The 18,187-nt window shown below is 35.3% G+C and overlaps 2 protein-coding genes and 2 long non-coding RNA genes across 4 annotated transcripts; 2 read left to right on the top strand and 2 right to left on the bottom strand.

The window, feature by feature from the left end:
• Positions 1-281: 281 nt before the first annotated feature.
• LOC119190993 (trypsin-like) lies at positions 282-1,404 on the bottom strand. Its single transcript, XM_037444687.1, is given in 3 exon segments — positions 282-495; positions 497-887; positions 890-1,404. Coding segments are annotated over 3 exon segments (1,050 nt in total). The 5' UTR covers positions 1,335-1,404.
• Positions 1,405-3,853: 2,449 nt separating this feature from the next.
• Positions 3,854-5,032, bottom strand: LOC119191025. The gene is made up of 3 exons (XR_005113342.1): positions 4,959-5,032; positions 4,414-4,661; positions 3,854-3,903 (listed from the first exon to the last, which is right to left on the bottom strand). It is a non-coding gene; the product is annotated as an uncharacterized LOC119191025 (long non-coding RNA).
• Positions 5,033-6,161: 1,129 nt separating this feature from the next.
• LOC119190966 lies at positions 6,162-8,062 on the top strand. Its single transcript, XR_005113318.1, has 4 exons — positions 6,162-6,536; positions 6,638-6,760; positions 7,372-7,470; positions 8,010-8,062. It is a non-coding gene; the product is annotated as an uncharacterized LOC119190966 (long non-coding RNA).
• A 475-nt stretch (positions 8,063-8,537) lies between these two features.
• On the top strand, positions 8,538-15,808 carry LOC119190965 (ATP-binding cassette sub-family F member 1-like). Its single transcript, XM_037444605.1, is given in 15 exon segments — positions 8,538-8,635; positions 8,894-8,994; positions 9,149-9,226; positions 9,362-9,484; positions 9,486-9,549; positions 9,868-10,155; positions 10,463-10,539; positions 11,089-11,237; positions 11,468-11,551; positions 11,781-12,018; positions 12,259-12,436; positions 13,181-13,359; positions 13,499-13,732; positions 14,651-14,809; positions 15,131-15,808. Coding segments are annotated over 15 exon segments (2,106 nt in total). The 5' UTR covers positions 8,538-8,583; the 3' UTR covers positions 15,233-15,808.
• The last annotated feature ends 2,379 nt before the right edge of the window (positions 15,809-18,187 follow it).

Here is an 18,187-nt window from a genome sequence, read left to right as displayed (position 1 = left end):
ATATGTGCCAGCGGTTATGATTCAGGATTGAGTTATAATGTACTACGTAAATTTAACTCAGTAGATTAGCGGAAGATGATTGGGCTTGACGGCAGCTTTGTGCAAGTTAACATAGTAAACACGGGGAAAATGTTTTTTCCAAAAAATATAGTGAAAATCGATGCTAATTGATGTGTTACAGACCTTATTATTTCGTATTGTACTCTTAAAGAACAAGTTCAAGAGCTATTAAAACAGTTTTAATAGGCAACAAAATTTACATTATATTTCGAATAGGTTCTTCAAAAATAAATATTTGAAACTGAGCATACCACTATAATTATAATGTTTTTGGATGTAGTATAACCTGCAGCTTTTGTTATTTTTTGCACAGCTACCTTAGCAACAGGCTTCGATGGATATGTAGCCAACGATACTAATTCCATTTCTTCGTTCTTCTTTATTTTATCATCCAACCATGCTTTAAATGTGTAAGTGGGTATAATATCTGCCATTTTTGTTAACAGCATATGTCGAAGTAATTTCTTTAGTACATTCATCTTGGCCTTTGATAACTATTCCCATAAGTTCATTGTCATATATAACGGGACCACCAGTGTCTCTGAAGCAAGTTGGGACTTTTGTGTCAACACAATCAAAATATCCTCTAATAAGGTCTCCAAATTCAAATGCTGATCGATTATCAAGACCTACGTATTGCAAATCTTTCGTTTGACCAACCTCCGAATTTAATCCAAATCCTAGTGCTTCACAATCGATAACATTCTTTACATTTGTAAAGTTACTGAGTCTTATTTTCGAAGCAACTGTATTGTTGTGTTTTTCCGTATGTATAAGGGCAACATCTTTCAATGTATCTCCGCCAGTGAAGCTCGGAAATTTCTCGGTTTTATTATATGCAATGAAACGGTAGTGTCATCTTTTCTAGCTTTAGTAGCGTTAATAAGGACGTAACTTATAGGTTTTTGTGTACATTGCGCTGTAGTAAGTATTAATCCGTTGGAAACGACTGTACCTGAACACAGATATTCGTTTTGATGAGACATAATGGCAGCCATGAACGGAAATTGTTTGTATCTTGCTGTGCGTATTTCATGCAGCTGGCTGTTTTGTCTTCTTGTACATGATACATTAGCGGGCTCGTTTTCAACAGGTATATCTAAGGACTCATCTTTAGATTCGTCGTTATTGTCGCCATTTTCATCTCTATTCTCATCCACACTTAGTCTTTCTCTTTTCTTTACATTTTGCCCCGCACAGTTAGATAGTGTTAAAAATCCAAATAAAATCAATATAAATAATAAATAATTCATAAAAATGTGTTTCGACTGCATTATCGAAATTTATTTCGTACGTTTAAAATGAACAGAAAACTGTAGAGTTCTTTTTTGTTCTTTCATAGATATTTTTCTTCTTTTTCATTGCCAGTCTCAGCTGCCAGCGTTATTTACAATTAATTTAAACATCAACTAGTTTTTTCATAATAATAATATTTCGTTTAGTACAGTTCGATTCAAAAGTTTTGGAGCTGTGAGTTAGCTGCCTGTGCAGCACTATTAGAACGTAGCATACACACGACACGAACGTCCATATAATTGATTAAGAGATGGAACATGGAACTGACGTTAGTTTCTCGACTCATCATAATCATCAAAAGAAGACATAAAAAATCTTATATTATGGTAGCCCAAGATGCAAGCACAGCTTATTTGGGATTATGTACTATACGATACTAACAATATTTGAACTAAGGTCAGTCGGGGAAGTGCGCCATAAAATTTTCATAGCTGGATTCAATGCAAAATAATTTTTTTGTGCTGACTTAAGAATGTAATTTTATTAATTTAAGAATATTTGGTATTTTGTGATAACAACCTATAGCCATTCAAGGAAATCGGACCATAAATTAATAATATTTTGCTCAAAGTAAAAATAAATGGTAGTAGGCGCACTTGCCTCCGGAAATGGGGTAAGTGCGCCTGTGTAAAATAAACGCCAATATGAAACATTATAAAGAAAACACTCACTTTAGTCCATAGAGAAATAAGTTTTACACGCATTGCTCTTGGATAATTTTAATCAATCAATATTATAACAAACTATGGCTGTCAAATCAAATTCGGGTAAGTGCGCCATATATATGTAAATCAGGGCTTGAAAACATTTAAGAATTTTTATTGATATATAATTTTTTGCTAAGTTAGAGTTTTGTGTGCGGATATGTAGGAATAAAAAAATGTTAGCCGTCATATAAACTACATTTTATTTCTACAAACTAAAAAATACAAAAATTTAGGAATTAACAATTTTGAATGCGTTATAACTCAATTACTTAGAATTTGGCCTTATGACATTTGATATGTTTTAGCTGCATTGTATCCAGATAACGTGCCTGATCGAACGGCAACCCTATTCAAGTAAAGGTTGCTCTAGACCAAGATATTTCAGTTTTTCTTTGTAAAACGAATTAACTAATACGCCCTTTTATTTAAGTCGGCTGAAAACAAAATACCTTGAGTACAAAAAAATCTGCTGTTAAGTATAACATTTTAATAATAATAATTGGGTATTTGACAAATTTTCGTAAAGTACTTTAAAATGTTCTAGAGTCACTAAAGATACGCTTGACAATTGTTTTTTTTATATTTAGAGCCATTTTAATAGCTAAAAGACAGTTTTAATAATTACATTTTGTGTTTCCCACTGAAACGCTAAGTCACGTGACAAATAAGGGGCGTGACGTCATGATGTTATACTCTTAACATAAACAATACGTGAGATTCGTTTATTATTCAAGATTATAAAAAGGCCAATACAATAAAATACCTTATAAGTAGCACACCTGATGGTATTATTAACTACATTTCTCCTGGTTATGGTGGCAGGATTAGCGATGTATGTTTGGTTGAAAATTGCAACTTTTAGATCATTGGGAACCTGGTGCGATTATACTAGCTGATAGAGGATTCAAGCATATTGAGCAACTGTTATTACAAAAGGGATGCAGTTTAGTGAGACCGCCAAGTGTATCAGTTAAGTCTAATTAAACCAAAGTTGAAGCTCCAAAAACTAAGGAGATAGCAAGTTTACTGATACACATTGAAAGAGTCATCCGACGTCTAAGGGAGTTCTCAATGTTTTTTATAATAAGTTTGTAATTTGTAACCTTTGAAATTGTAAACAAATTCGGTTATTTACAATAAAAAATTATTATTAATGTTAAAACCGCATTCAGTTGTCAATACAAATTTAATTAAGTTTTTGGACGATTGCATTGTTATTGCATGTGCCTTAATTAATTTACTAGGCTCCTTAATTAAAAACATTTGACGAATAAAACAAAATTTAGAATATAATGTTTTATTTTCCTATATTAAGTTATAAAAATAAGTTTTACAATAGATTGTAAACATTATTCTTCCAAAACTTTACAACTTTAGATAAAATATCATTTACTTTGATCTCATCATACTCTATTGGTATTACATGGACTTTATTATTTTTTTCAAATTCCCAATCTGCCACACAAAATAAACCTTTTGTTAAATTACTCACATACATTTGCAAAAGAACTTAGACTGCAAACTTTTCTGTGATTGTGTTGTTACATATATAGTATATAAAACTTTTTTGGCTTGTTGGACATTTAATTTCAATAACTGTGTCACCCTCTAAAATACCATCTGGCGATGCAGCTACTATTGGGAATTTTTGGCTAATAATAAAACCACATTCTGCAATCTTGTCATATTTTTTCCAACTCCTTTCTTACTAGTTCTTCCAATGATTTTCCTCTTTTCATGGTTGGAGTATCTGGTACTTTAGCTCCCATTATTAAGGCAACCAAGGATCCAACAGTTATTTTGCATCGTGAAACATCAAATGCTTTTGATGCTTTTATTCCTGAAAAGAAAATTCATTTTTTTTAAATGTTAAACTAGTGACTGCCTGGTGGCCACATATACATTTATATCCCCACTAGGATGCCCTGTAGAATGGGTGCCCAACACATATGAATGTGAACACAAACATCAAAGACTAGCAAAGCTACAAGACTAATTTACATTTTGAGATTGCATCTCACATGGAAACATATAATTCCAATATATATTAATCTAAGACAGCATTTTCCAACCTTTCTTAGCTGTGGACCACTAAATGAGCAAAGATGATCACCACAGACCTCCTTAAATCACAATAAAATGCTTCTCTTAAGCACAACCTGAAACTTCATATAGCTTTAACATTGAAATCAGCCGACTCTAGATATGTCCACAGACCCCAAGTTGGAAATTTTGCTCTAGAACATTGATTTTAAATATCTTATTAGTTCAATACTTACAGTATCAAATCACATTTAAAAAGGCAACATCACATTTAAAATGCAATCAAATACCTATAAATAAATAATACCTTAACTCATGCGATGCTTGAATTTCGTGTTGTGCTCGAGTCAGACTTTCCACAAAATTTATATTTTCTTGTGTAAAACACCATTAATTTTGGGTAAAACGTTTCACAGACACTTCCATTCTTATGCTAGATGATCTAATAATGCATCGAGAACTGAAGAATGTCGGGCACTTTGTAATCAGCTAGATGTTTTAGGATTTGAGTTAGCATATGAATTAGCATCATCACCATACAACTGTCTTGATGATCTGTAAAATAGAAATAAAGCATCACAGATAGCCACAATACGAGAAACTTTTCGTTGAAAAGATTTTACACAAATAACAGGTACCTAACCAGAGTAAGATTCTTATAAGTTATGATTTTATTGGTAACGTAATAAATGTATTATTTGTATTTATAGTCTACAAAGTAAACATGTACCTATCATATGCATGACACAAAGGTTATTTTATAGCAAAACAAAATAAGGCTAAGTACATAAATCAAACTGTAATCTATTGTGAATTGAACAAAACATCAGAAAAGGATAGTTTTGTACTTACAATGAAGTTTTCACGTTCCTCAATTCTGCAGAACAAAAGTCCGAGTTTGAGGCAAAGAAATTTGCGATCATAAAAGACACAATTTTTGGCAAATTTGCACTGTCCGCTTGAATAAAACCAATTTCCATGTTTTGTTTTTCGGGGTGAAGTGCACTTTGGACACGAAATAATCAAATAAATATTAATGAAACCTGCGAAACGCGCCAAAATCTTTTCGGAATTATAAGACCAATAGACAAGACATTACATATAATACATCGTGACGTCACGTTCTCTAGTCTTGCTCGCTTGAGACGTTTCTTGTAAATGATGCACAGATTCAAAAACTCTTATTTTTATTTAGGAAAATAAAATATTAAATAATTTTTATTTGTAATTTAAGTCAAATATTCTTAATTAACACCTTAAATTATATAATGTTCAATACCAAATTTATTTATTTCTTTACTATGTCAAATACCCAATTCATATTAGTAAAACTTATTCTCAAAAAGGTTGGTTATATATGGATCAGGGCAAGTGCGCCATACGACTATTAACTGTGGCGCACTTGCCCTACTCGACAATTTTAGGTAAATTTTTTCGCATTGCTAAAAATAATTTATTTGAGTATATATAAATAAAATTCAGGCAGGAAGTTAAAATTAAAGGTTTAAACTATGTATTCACCTTACTGGTTTACAGAAATATGTTAAACATCTTGAAATATTTGATGTTATCTTTAACGGGGTCATCTCGGTTTACAGGTCTAAATGACACTTAAAATAAAATGGCGAATAAATCGTATTAAAATGAACATAGCCATTTATGTTTTTAGTGGAACTGTATTTCAGTTAGTAGCATAGATGTAAGATTGCGGTAATTGTATAACATCAATAGTTCTCGATTTTTTTAGGGTAGGTGCACTTACCCCGTCGGCGCACTTGCCCCACCTGACCTTAAGTGAATAAAATAAAATAAATTATTATATCATTTTTGGCGTTCTTTAGGTCATAAATAATCGTGTTAGTTATTGTTTTAGAAAGAAAATACGCTTGGTACATGTAATACTAGTATAATGAAATCTTTTCTTGCGTAAAACCTCAGAGTAAAACCACCAGCGCGCTCTAACCACAGACTTATACTCGCATACTCAAGAAGTAGTATACTTCTCTTTATAGCCTGTAGCATTACGCGTAGTCGATCAGCTGTGATTTTGGCTGTGAGCGTGAGGTTGTCATTTAATGTCTTGAAGACAAACGACACTAGTAATTGTCAAATCTAAAAGTCAAAGTCAACTTCACGGTTGCGTTGGCTAAAATAGTTTTTAGTAGTCAAAAACGAAAATTGAATTGCTAACGTAGTTACTATTAAATTATTTTTAAAATGTCAAAGAAGAAGGAAATAAAAAAAACCAAGACTTCGAAGACGACTTAGCAAAAGACACTCAGGATATAACCTCAAAAGGCAAGAGCAAAGGAAAAAAGAAGGGTAAAGGTGATTGGAGTGATAGTGAAGAAGAAAATATACCCAAAAAAGTTCAATTATCCGACGAGGAAGATGTCCCTAAACCTGCAGCAAAAAAGGCACAGAAGAAAGGTAACTTTTAAAACATTGTTTAAATGGTACTTTATTATGTGCACAGAATATGCTTTGTCGTGGCGTTTAGTTTGCGATATGTTAACAATGGTTTTTTACAGGAAAGAATAAAAAGAAAGGTGGTGATATATCTGATGATGAGCATGATGACAGCAAGTCTGTTGTGAGCAATGCTACAAGTACAGCATCTAAGCCTGCTGCCAAAAATAGCAAAAAGAAAAAAGGTTATCTACTTACCTTATCATTTTAATATACTTTGAATCATGCATAGAAGGAAATAAACAAGGGCACCCAAGTTTCTAAATGTTCATAAGAACAACTGAATTGATCAGTCTGGTTTTGTGTTGGAATATTTGGTGACTATAATTCGTTTTTTAAATGAAATTTATCATCTACTTTTATACTACTACACTATTTTAATATTTTTTTACGGCATGGATGTAAATCTTAAGCAGGTGTTGGACCACCTCCTGAGTGTGAGGGTCACATAGGTGTCTCATAAACAACAGCATTGGTACAGTATCCACTACAATCTGCCTGAAAACCATGTGTGCTTCACCAGGTCCACAAAGAAAAAAATTGTTACCAAAGCTGTTTCCCCATCCTATGTTTTGCTTTCACCAAGATAAATCTATTTCTGGGTTCATTACTTGGCTTCTAAAAGTTTTTTTACTTATTTTGTACACTAAGGTTTAAAAGGAATCGGGACCTGGCATAGCTAAAGATGCCACACATAGGCAGCTTATAGTATTTAATCTGCCTATACATCTTTTATGAAATGTATATTAAATAAATAACATCATATTATTACAAGTACATTATGAAATATTCACAGGTAAAGGCAAGAAGGATGATGATTGGTCGTCTGAAGGTAGTGATGTGGAACTCCAAGAAGAACCAGAGGAAGAAGTTAAACCTGTCAGTAAAAAGAAAAGTAGGTTATAATACAAATGGTTATAGGACAAGTTTTTTTTACTCACTAATTACACCTTATGCTCAGTTTAGGTAAACCAGCAAGTTCTCCCAGCAATTTTATTACTTAGGAACTCCATGATGCGTTTACACTATCAGCAATAATATATCCACAATTCTATATACATGTGACAATCTGCAAGTCTTGCAAGCTCCAAAATTTGTAGAAGTTAGCTTGCTGTGATTCTTAATGATGTAAAAGAAGCTTGTGGAAGGTAACTTCTGCAAGTTATCTTAATGATTTAATGCTTTTTTTTGTTTTATAATTTAAAACAAAAAATGAGCATTACTTTTAATTACTTATAAAAAAAGAAAATTACATATAATTTTATTATCTCATGAGAGTATGAGTTTGAAAGAAATTATGTTTTTAAAGCCTGTTTATATATCATATGAATGCAAGTATTACATCTAGGAAGTAAATAAATATTTGAATCTAATATGAATCCACATTTAAATTGAAACTGAAAAGTTTATAAAATCATACCACATTTGTTTTAGCTAAAAATAAAAAGAAAAATGTTGAAGTGGAGTCGGGATGATGATGATTCAAAATCTGTAGTCAGTAATGTATCCAGTAACACAGCAAAACCCGTAACTAAAGTCCAAAAAATAAAAAAGGTATGTATAATTTTTTATTTATTATATTCTATGTTTTTAAATTTTTATGTCCAAATTTGACATTTTTTGATTTTTTTAGACTTTTCTAGTTGTTATTGTCAAGGGCGTGGCTATCTATCCCCCTCTGGGCTATCTGCATGGGCCGTTCTTGGTAATTGATCCTGAGATCTGGCTACACACATTAGCATTTTGTGGAGGAATAGTATTATTCACATATGCTTTCACATTTTTTTTCACTTTGCAAAATTTAATTGTTGAAAGTAAAAGTGGCCAATTAATAATTTTTAATTAAATCAGATGTAATTTAAATATAAAATCAATTTTAAAAACCATGGTAACCTTTTCTGAGGCCTGTGGTCATTTAAAAATATGATGATGTGATGTTAAATATAAATTTCAGGTAAAAGGTAAGAAAGAAGATTGGCCTGATGAGGAGAGTGATAAAGAGCTAAACATGGAAGTATCCGAGGAGGAGGAATTAATTATTCCAGTCGTCAAAAGTAAAGGTGATTTTGGTTAAATTGCTTTATATCACATATAATTACTGCTTGTATAGTGCAAAATAAATATATTTAGTAAATTTTTCTTCAAATATTATGTAGTTGTTTTATAAAACAATATTCCCTTTAAAATTCTGATAAACTGCATCAAATTGTCTTTAAGAAAAAGAGATTCAAAAATAATTCTACAACTGCTCTGTTTTCTAGTATGGCACATTGACTGTTAGGAATATTTAATTGATGAATAACATGTATGAATTGCAGGCAAACATAAAAAGAAAAATAATATTGATGATATTGAAGCAGAATTGAAGAAATTTGAGATGAAAGACCCAGAGCCCGAAGAACCGCCAGTGAAAGTCAAAGTTAGTAAAAATACTACATAATATTTTGATGATATAGATTAATGACACAGATGTTACCTATTGATAGGCTTTAAATAGAATTTTTTATTAAAACTTTGTTGAGTAAGTAGAAAATAAACATGTAAAAACACACTCACTTGTTACTTATTTTTAGGACAAAAAGAAAAAGGCGCAGCCTCAGAGCGATCATGAAGATGTTTCTGTTAAAGAAGAAATTGAAGACGAGGATAAGGTATAAAACTATTAATAATATGTTATTATTGATTACCCAAATGTAGTTAAAAATGGATAACTTTCAATGTTACTCACATTATCTATTTATTAGTTAATATAAAAGCGACTGCATAAAGTTATCCCATAATGTTAGGTGCCAGATCTCCCTGAAAAGGAACTGCAAGAGCCCGCCGAAAAGAAAATGAGTCACAAAGAGAAAAAGAAGCTGAAGAAGCAACAAGAGTATGAGAAACAGATGGAGATGATGACCAAGAAAAGGCGGTCAGGGGCACAGCGACTTGGACGCTAACTTTACCGTTAGCCAGGCGCAGAAATCCGCTGGTTAGTTGGACTATTTATTAAAGTAATTAGTCATGTTTATGGTCAGAGTGTTATTAGTGTTTTGGGAGCACTCTCGTCTTTTGTTATCAATGATTATTGTTATTATTGAACCCGCTATAGTGGTTCACATATGGGTATTTCTCATGACTTAGCTTGTGTATATCCGGTTTAGGACGGGCCGATACAATTGTTTGGTCTGGCGTGGTAGTCTCTTGTCAGTCGATGTCCTATCTAGACGCCATAACACTTACCATAATAAAAAAATATGTAACAAATGATTTCATATTATGTATTCATATAATATATTTGTTCTATCAGGTCAAATGGCAGCATTAGAGAATGCTGTGGACATAAAAGTGGAGAATTTCTCGATCAGTGCGAAAGGCAAAGATCTGTTTTTGAACGCGAACTTGTTGATCGCGAACGGGCGGCGGTACGGTCTGGTGGGGCCCAACGGCCACGGGAAGACCACGCTGCTGCGGCACCTGGCGCAGCGCGCGTTCCCCCTGCCGCCGCATATTGATATACTGCTGTGCGAGCAGGAGGTCACCGCCAATGACCTCAGCGCTGTTGATACTATTCTTGAGGCTGATGTTAAAAGGACTGGTAAGCTGAAAATATATTTAAGCTTGGTCATCGGTTGTGTTTTCAAAAGATAGAATATTACAAACATGAAATATAAAATTAATGTATTAAAGTATATAAATGTGTAATTTAGTTAGACTTTACTTAATAAATACTAATTATATGACGTAAACCTTCATATAGAAGCAACAAGTTTTGTTCCTATTAGCTCATAGATAAAGCACACGTTAGTCTATAGAAAGAAGAAAATTTTACAATGAATTACATCTGGTTTTTATATTGCTTATTCTGTATTAGGAAGAATTAAGACTGAAATTTTTTCTTCTAGAGTTACTTAAGGAGTGCAAGGAACTGGAAGCCGAAATCGAGAAAGGAAATTTGAGCAAACAGGAACGATTAAATGAGGTATGCCATATTGTATGATTAAAATCCATTAAAACTCATGTGACTCGAAATGGTTTATATTAATATAAAATTACAGTCGTATCTTTTCGGCTTGGGAATGACATACTCTCTGTCTGTGCCTACGGCGGCGTCATGTGCCGGGTTGTGTACATTGGAATTTAAATATATATTTATTATCTATTTTATGAGTATATGAATAATGCTCTAAATACTAATAAACGAAAAAATAATCGTATTTTTGTTATCTGTATCATGCACTATAGTTTATATCCTAAATTAATTTTGAAAAGAACAATACTTAAATTTCTGGACCATTTTGTTTGGTGAAGAATTTTCCAAATTGGTGGAAGAGTTAATATTAACGGAATCTAAATAATTTATAACATTTTAGTGATTCAAATAAATCATTTCATTTCGATGTTCAGACTCGACTCGATCTGATTTTCACCAGCGTAGGTGCACCTAATAATCCACATCTGCAAGGAATATTACTTAATCATGTAATGTTGGTTGAATAAATTAACATATTGTGTGTGATATTTTTGGTAGGTATATGCGGAACTGAAGGCCATCGGCGCCGACTCAGCGGAGCCGCGAGCTCGTCGTATCCTCGCCGGTCTGGGCTTCAGCAAGGAGATGCAGGACAGAGCCACCAAGAACTTCTCTGGTGGTTGGCGAATGAGAGTGTCGCTTGCCAGGTAACGTTTCGTCGGTTATTAATTTTATGAACATCTATTATTTTCTCAGTATTTTCTTTTGCTATATTTTCGGTCCTACCTGCTTAACTGCACCACCCGAGAATGATTACTATGTAATACCTATGTCGTTAAGTCCCTCTATATACTAAAATAATTGTATTGTATAAAGTGTGTATAATGAATAAAAATCAATATCATAAATAAAATATGTGTCATAATTTTGTCAACAGAGCTTTGTACATAGAACCAACACTTCTGTTACTCGACGAGCCTACGAATCACTTAGATCTGAACGCCGTAATTTGGCTTGACAAGTGAGTATACATTCATTAATATTATTTATGGGCGACGTTAGAAGTATTTTGCACAGTATGCCTTTATACCAGAGAATTGCAGTATTGGATTGGATATGTGATAATTTGAGTGGCATCTTCCATGCATTCATCACAAATTTAAGGTTGGCAACCCTCCTACTCTGTAGCCACGCCTATGTTTTTCTCTGTAATTATGTTGACATTTTAACCAAAAATTACCATTCCTCAGTTACCTACAAGGCTGGAAGAAGACTCTACTGGTAGTGTCTCACGACCAGTCTTTCTTGGACAACGTGTGCAATGAGATCATCCATCTAGACCAGCAGAAGTTGTTTTACTATAAGGGCAATTATTCCATGTTTAAGAAAATGTATGCGCAGAAACGCAAGGAAATGATAAAGGAATACGAAAAGCAGGAGAAGAGATTAAAGGATCTGAAGGCTCATGGACAGTCGAAGAAACAGGCTGTGAGTTCATTTTCAATTTAACTATGATTTGTGTAAAGTAAGTAAAATATTGCTGTTTTCGCTTTTGGTAATGCAAAAAAATTGCGATACTTAGTTGTTTTGAGTTTGATTAGTTTTTCGCCTCTTTGGTCTAGCGGCAATGTATGTGAGGCATGGATTGTGGATTGATAAATCATAGGTACAAGTTCGGAGTCAATACGTTTGCCTATTTTCTTTTAATGCTCACGTGGTTTTAAACAGGAAAAGAAACAGAAGGAAGCGTTGACGCGCAAGCAGGAGAAGAACCGCACGAAGGCGCAGCGCGAGGACGAGGACGGCGCCGCGCCCGCCGCGCTGCTGCAGCGCCCCAAGGAGTACGTCGTCAAGTTCACCTTCCCCGACCCGCCGCCGCTGCAGCCGCCCATACTCGGACTGCACAGTGCGTACACGCTTCAAATATATTCTATTGCAGTTCAGTGACGTCACGAGCGTGCCACTCGCCTGGTAGTAACTGTGTACAGAACTTTCAATTACAGAGTACCGCGTGGCAATCCATTCAGTAATTGCCAAAGCTATAAAGCATTTTTTATTTATTAAAGAGTATTCATTTACATTATTAAATGCTAAGACATTACCTAACAGAGTTAGCTTTGCTTGCGGCTTCGTCCGAGTCTTTTTCCCATTGTAAAAGTCCCGCATATTACGGAAATAAATTCATCTGTCAAAATCTTCGCGGCTCTTCGACTAGTGCATACTAGTCGACACTAAAGTGTTTCCCAATGTGTCAATTCTTGTGCGCTCGGTCTCCACACTGAATGCACTCACATGAGGGGGGGGGGGGTACATTTCTCGCGGCCCTAGGAACATAGTTAAGTGTGTATACCTCATGGTTGCTTATTCACATTGTAGCTTATAAGGCCTCGCGAACATCTTCTGGACTTCTCTCCTCCTCCCATCCTAAGGCGGTTCCTTCTGCTTCCCTCACATTTCTTTTCTCCAGATATCTTCTCTGAACTTTCATTCAGAGCGCTGCAGTCGCGAATCCAGGGAATACCAGTATCCCATTTGCAGGTTTCCTCAAGTATTGACTGCGTGGTCCGATATTCAAAAATATCAAAGGGTTCTAAATATAAAAAGAAACATGGCATTAGGATCACGGCGTAAATAAATATGTTTGTTGTAGACGTGGACTTCAACTTCCCCGGTCAAAAGCCATTGTTCAACGGCGTGGATTTTGGTATCGACCTGAGCTCGCGTATTGCCATCGTGGGGCCCAACGGTGTGGGCAAGTCTACCTTCCTCAAACTGCTGGTCGGTGAACTGAGCCCGATTAGGGGAGAACTCATCAGGAATCACAGACTGGTGAGTACATCACTGTACTTATATTTGTAGAAATTTATACATTTAATAAGTTGTATAATATGAACTTTTATTGCGTCGAAAAGTGACGCTTTTTATATTTGGTGCATGTGGTAAAATGTGCTTCGTTTGTGTTTGTCAGAGGATAGGTCGTTTCGACCAGCACTCCGGCGAGCACCTGACGGCGGAGGAGTCGCCGGCGGAGTACCTGCAGCGGCTGTTCGGGCTGCAGTACGAGAAGTCGCGCAAGGCGCTGGGCACGTTCGGGCTGGCGAGCCACGCTCACACCATCAAGATGAAGGACCTCAGCGGCGGGCAGAAGGCACGCGTCGCTCTCGCCGAGCTCACGCTCATGGCGCCCGACGTCATCATACTGGTCAGGAAACACTACGTTTTGTTTTTTTTTTCCAATACCCTATAAAAGAGAGTATGCTGTACGATGGTAACAGTGCTACATTTCCAGCGAGAGCATTATTCAGCTTATACGAACACCGTCTGATCAACGTTTAATGCACCACTATAATAGGTTTTAGTAGTCACTATTAAAAAAAAGCGGCGATAGCCTAGTTGGGTGTGGAACGGATTGCCAAGACGAATGTCCGCGGGTTCAAATACCAAGGGCACACGTCTCTGACTTTTCTAAATTCATGTGTGTATTCTTTGTGTATTTATCGTTCGCTTTAACGGTGAAGGAAAACATCGTGAGGAAACCTGCACATCTGAGAAGTTCTCTATAGGAATTTCGAAGGTGTGTGAAATCTACCAATCCGCACTAGGCTAGCGTGGTGGACTAAGGCCTAATCCCTCTCAGTAGTATAGGAGGCCCGTGCTCAGCATTGGGCAAGTATATAATACAGGGCTGATATTATTATATTATTACCCCCTTATTCATAGACGTTTTTTATCGAACGATCGAGTAAGGCTGTGATAACAAGTCTGTTTCTCAGTGCTGACGGCATGGCAGTCTTCGCAGTGCGTAGACGTAGGGCCGTTGTGATTGGCTAATATTGAAATACAACAATAATAACCAATCACAACGGCCCTATGTCTATTTCTCAGTGCCGTTGGGCACTGAGAAACAGGCTTGTTATCACAGCTTTACTCCGTCCTTAGATAAAAAACGTTTATGAATAAGGGGGTTAGTCACTATTTGGTCGATATCTACATGTATGTCAATGATCACTTCCCAAAAATATTATTCGAAATTTCATCAAAATCATTCTCACCTGTATCCATACTATTAGCTACTGATATAATAGGTATCACCCGTGAGGTCATACTATGTTGGTTACAGGACGAGCCGACGAACAACTTGGACATTGAGAGTATAGACGCGCTGGCCGAAGCCATCAACCAGTACAAGGGCGGCGTCGTGATCGTGTCTCACGACGAGCGACTCATCAGGGAGACCGAGTGCGCGCTCTACGTCATCGAGGACCAGACCATCAATGAGGTAACACTTATAATACGCTACATTATTGTTAAATTCGTTTTAAAACTATTATAGTGTTATGTTTGGGTTCAATTGTGAATTTTCGCGATGTATCTTTATTTCAAGTATGGTAGAGGTTCTTTCCGGAACTTTTTTCTATAATATGGTACGGCATAAAAATGGCAGAGAAGTCAGCATAGTTGCATTTCGAACTTTTGCAACATTGCCCTGGGCATAAAATTAGATTAAAAAATTAAATTAATATTTTAAATAACTTTGTTATGTACTGTAGTCTCACATTTTGTAAATATTGTTTTTACAACATCCAAATATTCTGTGCAGGTGGACGGAGATTTCGATGACTACCGTAAAGAGTTGCTGGAGAGCCTTGGCGAGACAATCAACTCGCCCTCTATCATCGCCAACGCGGCCGTGCAGCAATGAACACAATGTCTTCACACTCAACGTACAAGCGATAACACACCGGATATTATTGCTTACTTAATTTTTCACGCATGATTGTTTTTAAATAAAATGTAATAGAATACAATTTCCGAGTATTGTTCGCAATTTCATAAACAGTTTCAATGAATTTTTGCTGCATATTTTATTGAGATGTGCATAATTTTTCCAATAAATAGGTATAATTCTTCACTTAAGTGCCTGCCAATAGGTGCTAATGTGATGTTTTATCTATTTTTATATTGTTTTGTACTTTAAATAGCATTAACGCTTCCATATTTTGTAACAGCGCGGACTTGGTTATATTTTAAATATACACTGTAAGTTATTCTTTTCGTATCAGTACCAACTCAATAGTTAGTATTCAAGTTAGTATTTAAACTTTTTAGGGCTACTATCGAATTCAACTATTCGAATATTAATAATTTGTTCATTCAATATAGTGATTTAATGTTCTATTACCTTTTCTTATAGTAAATGACGAACGTCGTTAACTAGTATGTAAAGTATTGAAATTATTTATATATTATACAAATAAACTTTTTTTTACAAACCGGCTACAAATTTTTATTTACTAGTTTTAATCGCAAATACGCCCATGTCATATTTTCTTGGAATAGAAGATTCATACAAATCGCACATATTAAAGAGGTGAAAGTAACTGACGTAAATCTTTAGTATGGAAAATAGTACCTGCAAGTAAAAATGCCAACTCAACAAAATCATTTGTAAAATATTTTCGAAAAAATTACCTTAGCTATTTCTTATAAAGAAGGTTAGCGGTTACTGAGAGTCCCAGATGACGGACGGATGTTCTAGTCTTTTCGAAGAGTAGGCCATACAAAAAAAATGTCCTGTTTATAGCATGTTCGTGAGCAACAAACAATGCAACTAGTAAATAACATTGAAATTGAAAATTGTTCGTTATGTCTATTGATTCCTTTTATTCCACGAAGCGATCCAACCCAGCTAAAGCGTCGCTCGGTTGAAAACTGTGTTGAAGCCAGATGAATGCGTAACTATAGCACCCTCGCCGCTATATATGGATTTTGCATTTCCCCACGACATTAACAAGTTATTATAAATAAAATTTGTATTGTATACTCACACTAACGTCTTTTATCCCCGTAGGATTAGGCAAAGGCGGAACACGCTTGTACACACTTTACGCCCTAAGTATGTATTTTATTTTTATACGAGCATAAAGTGACCCACTGCACTTGATGGTAAGTGGAGTGGTGTCCAACAGAATGTCGAATAACGAGAGATGATTATTCCTCGGCATTCGACCCAATTATGCCGGCCTGCTGGAACCGCATATACACAGGTCGATCCCGGAACACGACACATTTACGTGGGCAACTATGGCGGGTATCAATGCCTTATGTACGGTGATTGCTATCCGGGTGGATATAAAATAAATTATATTAGCTGTTCCATCAAAACGAGTCGCAGTTATATCGCAATACACTTACCCCACCGTGATCGGGAGGCGCTGACTTAAAAATTCCCGCGAGTGCACATAACAATTATTTTTGGAAGTTTCGTGCTGATTTTATTCATACATTCCGCATTTTACAATAAAAACAGAAATATAAAAAATCTTAGGATCATAGGTGCCCGGTACCCACTACTCTACGGTGCTGGAGTTTCTGTGCATCGATTAATCAACGCCCCTGACCGAGACAGCCAATTGATATTGTGGGCTTTATAAAATTAGTAATACTAAATTATGTATGAAAATACTATGTAGTAAGCACCTAATATTAAACTTGTATAAAAATTACCATACATGTATTATGTAACAATTATTAAATTAATTGGTGTACTGTGGTCATACTTACTAGAAAATGCAGGTGTACCTACCTAAGTCGGTTGCTTAGATATATCGGTTTCTTTCGTTCAGGGTTCTCGCAGACCGATCAAGGGGGTGATGTTGTATAGGAAGGCATGTGAGCCATGGTTGTCGCTATAAGTGACAATCAAGATTTAATGGAGAAGGTGCTAAATTCTGTAGGTTCCTACTGAATTGATCCTTCTATCCGTCTGACGAAAAATTTGGATTCATTTTTTTACTGCTTTGAATGACGAGACGAGCTTGCCGTTCGCCTGATGGTAAGCGATACGACCGCCCATAAACAGTAGAAACACTATCCAACACTTTGAATTACAAAGTAGTGTTTGGTATTCCACTGCGCTCGCCATCCTGAGACCAATGTTAAGTCTCAATGTTAAGTCTTATATGTCCAGTAGTTACATTGGCTACAATGTCCTTTAAACCGAAGTGACTATACACCGAAGTGACTATACACTGCTGGTTGGCGGCAGAAATAGACATTGTGGTGGTACCTACCCAGGCGGACTCTCACATATGAGAGACCTACCACCATTCCGTTTCACTTGTGAATAGCCAAGTCTAGACTTTAAGCATATTATTTATTCTTAAATAAAATCTAATAGTGTAGGTACTCGTATTACACGTTACCAAATCATCAATAGTACTTAGTTCTGATAAATTTTGAAAGATGATATTGTTAATTAAAAATTCAGTGTGCATTTTTTAAGGTACTGCATGACCGAGTAGGTAAATAGATACCTACATAATTGCATCTCAAGTTTTTTCCTCAATTTATCCGCAGCCTTTCGCCCCTCCATTACAAACTTCTCAGCTTCATTAGAAGATTTAAAACGCAAATTTCCTTTTCGATTGTAACTTTTTTTCACTTCTTGAAAGAAAGCTTCTTTTTAACTTGAAAGGAAATTAGTATCCTTCCCTTTGAGGGGCGAGAGAACGTGTTTTAAAAGATTCGTTTGGATACCCGATTCAATCTGCTAGAATAATAATGTTTCCGCTTTTGAATTCGATTAAAAATAAGAATTGTAACAATCTCTAGTTTTTGAGCATTTCTAACACGTAGGCGGCTGGTATGAAAACTA

This window comes from Manduca sexta, chromosome 28, assembly GCF_014839805.1.
Source record: "Manduca sexta isolate Smith_Timp_Sample1 chromosome 28, JHU_Msex_v1.0, whole genome shotgun sequence".
Taxonomy (NCBI): domain Eukaryota; kingdom Metazoa; phylum Arthropoda; class Insecta; order Lepidoptera; family Sphingidae; genus Manduca; species Manduca sexta.
Note: the sequence above shows the minus strand (reverse complement) of the source record. Positions and strands in the feature narration are given on the sequence as shown.